General features: G+C 37.9%; 1 protein-coding gene across 1 annotated transcript; it reads left to right on the top strand.

Annotated features, from left to right (window-relative positions):
* Positions 1-259: 259 nt before the first annotated feature.
* Positions 260-746, top strand: LOC104216899 (auxin-responsive protein SAUR22-like). The gene is made up of 2 exons (XM_070164727.1): positions 260-526; positions 630-746. The coding sequence occupies exons 1-2, from the start codon at positions 260-262 to the stop codon at positions 744-746; spliced, it is 384 nt and encodes a 127-aa protein (XP_070020828.1).
* The last annotated feature ends 8,887 nt before the right edge of the window (positions 747-9,633 follow it).

Here is a 9,633-nt window from a genome sequence, read left to right as displayed (position 1 = left end):
CACTTCATGCTGATGCACATGGCATTAAGGATAGTGCATTTTTAATTGAGTTATATATGACCAAAGCCATGTGAGTAGCCCAGAATATATGACCCATTGCCCATGACAACAGCTGACATAGGGTGGCAATACAAATGCAAACAACTACTATATAAATATAATCTTTCCAATACAAACTTCACCATAAATTTCAACTCGAAAACCAGTCTTTATCAGTCTAAATACATCAAACACCACTACATACATATCAAGAGAAACCATGGGATTTCGTTTATTACCAATGATTTCCAGTGCCAAGCAAATACACAAACTACAGTCTGTTTTAACAAGGAGTCATTCAGATGTTCCAAAAGGACATTTTGCAGTTTACGTGGGAGAGATAGAGAAGAAACGATACGTCGTGCCAATAACATACCTGAATCATCCTTCTTTCCAGAAGTTATTAAGGCAAGCAGAAGAAGAATTTGGCTTTCATCATTCAATGGGCGGTTTAACAATTCCGTGTAATGTGAAAGCCTTTGTTGATGTAACTTCTCAATTGAATAATTTAAGATATCAAGAAGTAGCATCCTAAAGTTAAGATTAGAGCTTAGAATTTCATTTTAGTTTGTTTTTTTTCCTCTTGTTAGGCAAGAGTTGTAAACTACTTATGTGCAAAGCCTTCAAGCAAAGCACAAAGGTGCAATCTTAACCATTTTTCGTTGGGGCTAAGTGCACAGATAGCCATTTTCAGGAATGCTATTTAGAGATTAGTCCGTACTTATTTTTGTTCTGAAGTTTTAAATCTAAAATATTAAGGATAATTCAGTACATTTTTTTCCCAAAAATTTAAACTGAAAAATTGAAATTCGGAACACACCGGCTAATTCTTAAATAACAGTCGTTTAGAGTGGTTATGTTGTGTCATTTCTACTTTTTGTTGTCCTTGAAAATGGATAGCCAAATTCTTTAACTATGGCCTGATCATATTATTCATAAATTCCTTTTGGGCTCTCCCTATGACCAATAGGTCGTAGGTTCGAGCTGTGGAATCAACCATTAATGTTGCATCAGGGTAGACTGCTTACACCACACCCTTTTGGGTCCTGCCCTTCCCCGAACCCTGCGTAAAACATGGGATGCTTTGTGCACCGGGATGCCCTCTTCTCGGAATCTCAAGGAAAATCAAAGTTTTTAGAAGCAAGAACATATATGACATAACAGTTACAGTTCTTTTTGCTACAAGGTTACGCAGCAAAAAGATACTAGAAGTTAATATATAGAACCACCAGTCTAAGCATTAATAGCTTGAACTTGCATTAAAGATAAATTAGTAATCCAAGAAACAAACATAGAAAAAATCACAGTTCATACTGAATAAAATTCAGTTCATTCAACACAGTAAAAGGTCCAGCATTCAAGAATTTTTAATCAGTATCAGCATCCAAGAATATAAAATCTAGTCATGATTTTGTTCTCAAATATATATAGTCCATTTCCTTTTTTTTTCTTTTTTTTTTCTATTTAAAGAAACAGCAGGGTGTTGCAACAAGAGTAGACTAAATAAGAGTAAAGATTTTTGACTGAATCTGGCATTCCTACATTCACATCTTAGGTCAAAGTTAAGAAAATATTACAATATTTAACGACCACTTAGAAAAATTCCCTTAGAAATTTTCATGCCAACTGAAAGTCATGTTAAGATGTTTAGTCAAACTGCGGAAAATCTAGAATAATCTGTCAGTAGATAGAGAAAATAAGGGAAATAAAAGTATCTAAACTAACTCATCCATATACAGCAAATTAAGTTGGAAAAGAAATACTAAGTAATATTTAGCAAATTAAGAGATCACAAATCTGATGCTAGTTGTATCTCAAGACTAACTGAAGCAAATCTTATAGTATTACTTTTTTAGTACAAAGCAAATCATTTTACTAACTATTGTTCAAATCACATGTGGACGGTTAACAGAGATTAGGGCAGCATGGTGCACAAAGCATTTTGCATTCACGTAGGGTCTGGAGAAGGGACGCACCCCTGAGGTTGTGACCTTAATTGCAAGTATTAGTGACTGCTTCCATGACTCGAACCCGTAACCTATAGGTCACATGAAAATAACTTTACTCGTGATTTATAGGGGTGTGATCAATGATTGAATATTGGATGTATATAACAACCTGTACCAATTAGTACTCAGATAATTTAAGATGACCACAAGCTCACATGTAATTGTAGCTCTAAGACATGTGCTCTGAGAATAAAAGCAGAAAAATACATACCCAAATTGGTAGGGCAGATATGGAGTCATGATAAACAACTTATTATTGATTGTGACAAGAGGAAAAGAATCAATCTTGATTCAATCATTGAGGGCCAAAGGAGATAGTGAGTACTATTCCACAAAGCTTGAACTAGAAAATTGTGGGTGAGTGGAATTATTAAATAATCCGAGGGGCAGTTCTGACCATCTATCAGAGAAAAAAGAACTAATATTCCGGGTGAAAAAACATTAGACATTACATCTTCGGAAACCAATACTTTTGATGTTATTTTATATAGCCACACAAAAGCTTTTACGCTTTAAGGTTTTAATACCATAAGTTTCAAAACTAGTGTTTTTTTCCCTTGAACTCCTTGTCGAGTCAAATTATGTCATATAAATTAAAACGGAGGAAATAGTTCTTCCAAAACATTTTGATTAACATCAAAGCCCCATGTTGAGAGTGACATAACAATGCTTATATAAAGCCCACATCATAAATGAGCTGCAACAGCTGCAGCAAGTACAATGAACTCTTATCATAAGCTGGGAAAAAGTAATACTTTCAATATTGAAGGACTATAACCCAAACAACAGAGGGCCCAGATATGCCTCATATAGAATAACAAAAAAACAATAAGCTATTAAGCAAATAAGTAACAATAAAAGAAATAACTGAGTGTGCATAGAAGTACACAGTTTGAGCTCAAAACTATGTGCTATTCCAGAAACGGATTGTTCCAAAAATTTGGTTGCATTTGGGATACTTACTAGTAACAGATTTGGTGTCACCTCCCACCAATCCTCTACACACGCGCGTGCACGCACACCTCAGCAAAATAGCAACTAAACTGGAAATTCCCTGTCAAGCATATTACTAAAGAGAGTGCGGAACCAAAATGTGGTTTATTTTTACTCAAAATACTCAAATAAGTGTAAAAAAAAAAAGTTACCAAACTATATATAACGCCACTAATAGTGGCGTTATACTGACAAACCTTACATAGCGCCATTAATAGTGGCGCTATATGCCTTATTACCTGACCCCACCAATAATTTCTGGGTTCAATAATTTAAATGCGTATAAAGCCACTTTTTGTGGCGCTATATACAAAAAAAAAAAAAAACCGGCTAGCCATTTTCTATATAAACATCGTAGAATCGCCACAACTTCATTCAAAAAATTTTTTTAACTCTTGTTGGTTTCTATTGTTGTTAAATTCTCCAGCATTTTTTCATTATGTCTGAAGAACGTAGAATAAGAGTATCATTATATTGGGGGGGGGGGGGTGAGGTTGTGATGGAGAATAACTCTGTGGGCTACAGTTTACCTGCTAAGTGTAATGTTAAATTGCCACTTTCAATGGAGTACGAAACATTGATATCGTTGTTATGCAAAAAAATGAGTGTGAGAAAACGTTCAGTGATACTCAAAGTAACCGGAAGATATCCGTATTCCGTTACGCCGCAAGGGGTTGCTTTTTACTCAGAGTTTAACATCGACGATGATGACACTTTGAGTGATTTCTTGAGGACTCCGGACGAATGCCGGGAATTTCTTGTAATCACAATGTTGGAGATGTACGTGAAGGTCGAAGACGTTCCAAAAAATGAGGTTGTGCGTAGTAGAGATAACCCCCAGTCATCGGGTGGTTATTCTGGATCAGTTTTTGCCGGACATGTTCCAGATGAAAGAATTTTTCTTGATTTAAATTTATCACCGTCGGCGAATGAGCAGCGAGAAAATAATTTATACCCTGCTTTCCATAATTCACAAGAAGAGTGGTAAACTTCAATTTTCATTTGTGTTAATTATGTATATTTTTGCGTATTGAATTAATTTTAACGCTCATTTATTTAATAGGGGGTACCGGCCGGATATGAATTTTACAAGTGGCCCATCCGGTAGTCATCACCTAACTGAAAACGTCCATCATGGAATGTCATCACATTACAACTTGTAAGTGAAAAGCTACAACCATATATAAAGCATTTATTAATTTAGTAGCTTATATTTTTGTTGAAATGTGCAGTGAAAACGAGCAAGTTGAACTACCCGTACTCACTCAATTGCCCGAAAATGACGTATTACATCAGGATCTGGCAGATGAACAGAGTGAGGAAGAGAACAGCGATTACGATAACAATGCCGATGAATCGGGAGACGAGACACCATTTGCTCGTGAGGATGGTGATGAAGAGGACAAGGAGGAAGGACCCGATTTGAAGAGAGCCCCCCATAGACGAAAAGTGAACGAGTCTGAAGTGTCGTTTCATTCAAGGGAGATTCCTTATATTGATAACTTGCCAGCCGTGCCGGATGTGGAAGCTCTCACAAGGGATTTTGATGAAATCCGGACAGCAATGTGGGATGAGTCTAGACCAACGGTGCTTGCAAAGGGGATGCTTTTTCCTGATAAAGCACGCGTAAGCAGGGCTTGTAAAATGCACAATGTTAAAGAGTGTCGTGAGATGCAGGTATCGGAGTCAAGTCCGACGGTATACAAGGCTATTTGCCGCAGGTGGTTTTGGCCATGTAATTGGATGTTGCGTGCGTCGAAGAAGAAAACAGGTATGTGGAAAGTGGGTAAATACATTCCCACCCACACATGCGAAATGGACACTTTCAACGGGAATCACTTCAACTTGGATATTGACTTGATATCTCTTGTACTTATTCCGCACATCGAAGCGTCCATAAGGTATAAAATCAAAGAGTGCATTACAGCAGTCTACCAGGAATATGGCCACACAATTACTAAAAGAAAGGCATATCTTGGGCGCAAAAGAGCGTTTGAAATAGTCTATGGTAACTGGGATAAGTCATTTGCAGATCTGCCTAGCTACATGGCTGCACTGCAGCACTTTAACCCCGGAACAGTTATTGAATGGAAGCTTGAGCGGAGTCCGGGTAAACCAGAATATATATTCAATTACGTGTTCTGGGCGTTTAAGCCAGCAATTGATGGTTTTCCGTATTGCCGGCCCGTAATATCCATAGACGGAACTCATGTCTATGGAAAGTACGATATCAAGCTATTGATAGCCGTGGCAGTGGATGCTAATGGACAGATATTTCCTCTAGCCTTTGCTATTTGTGCAAATGAAAGCACAGAGACGTGGACAATGTTTTTGAACCACTTGAAAGAGCACGTTGTCAAACAGCGTTCAGGTATTTGTCTAATATCTGATCGGCACGGGGGTATATTAAGTTCTGTGGAGAACCTTCCTGCCTGGCAAGAACCTTATGCATACCACCGTTACTGTGTGAGGCACTTTAAGGCCAATTTCAAGAAGGCACATCCCAAAAAAGATCTACATGATTTGATGTGGATGGCAGCAACAGACCACCAACAACATAAATTCCGGAGGCATATGGATTCTATCAGGCAAGAAGACGATGCAGCATATCGTTGGTTAATGCGACATGATCCTGAAAAGTGGACGTTGCATGCAGATGGTGGCAGACGCTGGGGAATTCTTACTACAAACGTGTCAGAATCCTTCAACGGGTTATTAAAGTCGGCAAGAGGATTGCCCGTCACAGCCATGGTGCGTATGTCGTTCAAGCAGATGGCGGAGAGGTTTGTACAACGGTCTGCAGCTGCAACGGAATTGATGGAAAGGGGTGTTGAATTTATGCCAGTGCCTATGAAGAGATTAGAGAAATACAGACGGCGAGCACATTGGCATTCCTTTTTGCAATATGATAACGAACGAGGTATTTTTGAAGTTCGCACCGCTATCCATAATAATCGGGGTAATAATGTACATACTGTAAATGAATCCACAAGGTTATGCTCATGTGGGAAATGGTCAATCTACCACATGCCTTGTTCACATGCCATCAAGTGTTTTCAACGTGTTGGTTATGCGGAGACCAACTATATTGATCAACAATATAGTGTTTCCAAATACCTAAACACATATAGTGGTCAGTTGCAACCAGTGGGTTCTGAGCATTACTGGCCCCCAGAACCATTTAAAATGGTGTGTAACAAGTCCTATTTGCGTAAAAGACAGGTGCAGAAGAGAACGCGTATACGGAACCAAATGGATGTTAGTGATATCGTATATGCACGCAAATGTGGTATATGCTCGCAAACAGGCCACGACCGTAGAAAATGTCCTTTGGGTGGCAACAATAATCAAGCTCAGGGCGGGTGTTCTTCTATTGTACCTAACTACCCATGAGTTCATGTTGTAATAATTAGTTGTTATGTATACGATTTAAGTATTTATGAAATAATATTTTCTTGTTTGTTAATTATGATTTGTACTTTCCCTTTTTACCTATTTAAATAATAATTTAATATAATTAATATACGATATGGCGCTATGTGTGTCTTGTCTTGTCGAACTGAAAAAGCTGAAAACATCATGATATGGCGCCATTAGATATGTGTGACCGGCTGACATAAAGTCGTCTCGTCAACATCATGATATGGCGCCATTAGATATGGCGCTATCTAATATAGCGCCATTAGATATGGCGCTATCTAATATAGCGCCATTAGATATGGCGCTATATGTGTCTTGTTTAGCCTATAAATAATGGGGTCATTGTAGTTATTTTGTGTGCTAAAAATTTCCCCCAAGAAATATTTCATTAAAAGTAAGTAAGGTTTTTATTATAAGCAAATAGTTCACAAATGGCTCAACCTGGTCGTCCACCAATTTGCTTCTGTCGCAGCATCGCATGAAGCCTAAAAAAGTAAATTAATAAAGTTAAAACAAAATAAATAAGTTATAGTAAAAACAGTAATAAAATTAATACTAATAAACTCATACCTGCGCATGTGATGAGCTGCCATAACTCAGTCGGTGCCCACTATCAAAATCTCGGATCGGTCGAGACTCATCAGTGGTAGACGGGCCAGGGAAATATCTACCCAACTCCACTCCTTGAAAATTCGAGCCCATGATCAAGAATTGACCCGATGGGGTCACCTGCGACGTCCCTGGAGTGTCATAAATGCCAAGGCTGTAAGACGGCATGTCGGTCTCATGCATGCCACCTCCCATATCAGCAGCAACATCATCAGCAGGAGCCTCAAAGCCCCCTTGCTGGGGACCTCCTCTCCGCCCACGACCACGTCGTCCAACACCAACAGGTCGTCGTGGAGCAGCAGCAGCTTGTCGGCCACCACCCCGTGGCATACCACGACCTCGCTGGTATGTGGCTGGGTCAACATAATCTGGCTGGTGTGCCAAACGCTGATCCGATCGGCCTCGCTGCAGTGTCTGGGCAGCCACATCCATTAAGCGACGACTATAGTCCTGCATGATCACAGGGTCGTGGACATAACTCTGCATCTGCTGCCCCATACGATATACGGTATGCAATCCAATCGCCTGCACAAAAGTTTTTAATATAAACTACGTATTTGACTAGAAATTACTATTAATGTAATTGATAATAACAGAAAACATACCAGAGCCTCATGTCTCCCGGCGTATGAGACGTACCGACCATCTACCTGATGAACTGGGTTCCCGATAAAAAGTCGGGAAACAGTGCGGTACCATTCCATATAAACTTCGATAGGAAAGTGTTGCAGAGCTGGGGTCAAGTCCCATCGGCTGTCCCAAATACCCAACTGCGTTGTCAGCCACTCAATAAATGTGTCGTCCAAACTATCATTAATAATTTTATGTTTTTTTAATAATTTTTATTCATATTTATTTAATAACTAAATTGTAAAAATAATATATATATATATATATATATATATATATATATATATATATATATATATTTTATAATTATGGGTTTCGTGCTAGATTTTCTGAGGCCCAGTAGTACCAAACTATCATTAATAATTTTATGTTTTTTTATAATTTTTATTCATATTTTTTAATAAATTAATTGTAAGAATTATATATATATATAATTATGGGTTTCGTGCTAGAATATAAGATAATTAAACAATTACTACACAATACTATGCTACAAGGCTCTATATTTTACTACGCTAAAAGGGTCTACGTTTTATACGCTAAAAAGGTCTACGTTTTACTACGCTAAAAAAGTATACATTTTACTACGCTAAAAAATAATCTAAATTAAACGGCATAAAAACACATAAATATACATGAGGATATTAACAAACACATTTTTAGACTAATTTACATATTTTTATACAACACTAAAATTAAATCCGGATAAAATTTAACATGCTAGTTTCGGAAAAAATAAACACAAACCGAAATAGAACACATACAAATCAAGTAATATGCATTGTTATAAAAGTTTCAACTTAAAATAAATCGAAATACCTCGATTTAGAATTTTCGAAATGTAGATAGATCGAAATTTTGACTCCGAAAGAGTGAATCCACAATAACACGAAGCTCTACTCGACAGTGGGACCACAAATTTTAAACTTTTATGTGACGGGGGGACTCAAATTTTTTTTTTTTTTTTTAAAAAATGGGGGCAGAATTGGTGGTGGTGGTGGTGGGGGACCAGAAATGAAAATGAGGGAGATGGAACGAAGAAGAAGAAGAAGATGGAGGATTTGTATTAGGGGTATAGCGCCACTATTAATGGCGCTATATGTTCAGGTAATAAGGCGTATAGCGCCACTATTAATGGCGCTATGTAAGGTTTGTCAGTATAACGTCACTAATAGTGGCGCTATACAGTAACGGTACAGTTAACGTTACTGTATAGCGCCACTATTAGTGGCGTTATATATAGTTTGGTAACTTTTTTTTTTTACACTTATTTGCGTATTTTGAGTAAAAATAAACCATATTTTGGTTCCGCACTCTTACTAAAGATATGTGCAGATTACCCAACTTAGGTAAGCAGACAGTACCTTTTCTAGCATTCTTCTTGAGGCTGTCTTGATATAGTTGATGCAAATTGTTATTATTACTAAAGGTAGAAGTAACGGCTTTATGTTGCCAAGTCACGTGCATGTGAGTAGTTAACACAGAATTCATGCAGACCGGTAAAACTTAACGCAGTCATTTTTACATTGAAAACATGCAGCCCGGTGCATGGTCCCATGGTACAATATAGTTTAATATTTCTAAGTGATGTAGCTATGCATGGTCCCAGAACCAAGATAAGGCAGCCCGGTGCACTAAGCTCCTGTTATGCGCGGGGTTCGGGGAAGGACCAGACCACAAGGATCTATTATACACAAGCTTACCCTGCATTTCTGTAAGAGGCAAGATATGATTTTCTTAAAAAGTTGTTGAAGGTCGGGATTCCTGTCGACTATATCATTTATTGGTACTTCAAATTCTACTCAACACCTTATGATAACTATCAAAAAAACCATATTAGGTGACTCAGTATTGTGCTTGTGTGAAACTTCTATCAGTGATAAACAAGGACTGCTCCTCCGCAAATACTATGAACTATGGCACAATAGAAACT

The sequence above is a fragment of the Nicotiana sylvestris genome, chromosome 12, assembly GCF_000393655.2.
Source record: "Nicotiana sylvestris chromosome 12, ASM39365v2, whole genome shotgun sequence".
NCBI lineage: Eukaryota > Viridiplantae > Streptophyta > Magnoliopsida > Solanales > Solanaceae > Nicotiana > Nicotiana sylvestris.
Note: the sequence above shows the minus strand (reverse complement) of the source record. Positions and strands in the feature narration are given on the sequence as shown.

What these genes read in the sequence shown, in the direction of transcription:
- LOC104216899 (XM_070164727.1), top strand. Translation starts at nt 260, where the DNA reads ATGGGATTTCGTTTATTACCAATGATTTCCAGTGCCAAGCAAATACAC. An exon ending in ATGTGAAAGCCTTTGTTGAT is followed by an intron (nt 527 to 629) that starts GTAACTTCTCAA and finishes TCCTCTTGTTAG; the next exon opens with GCAAGAGTTGTAAACTACTT.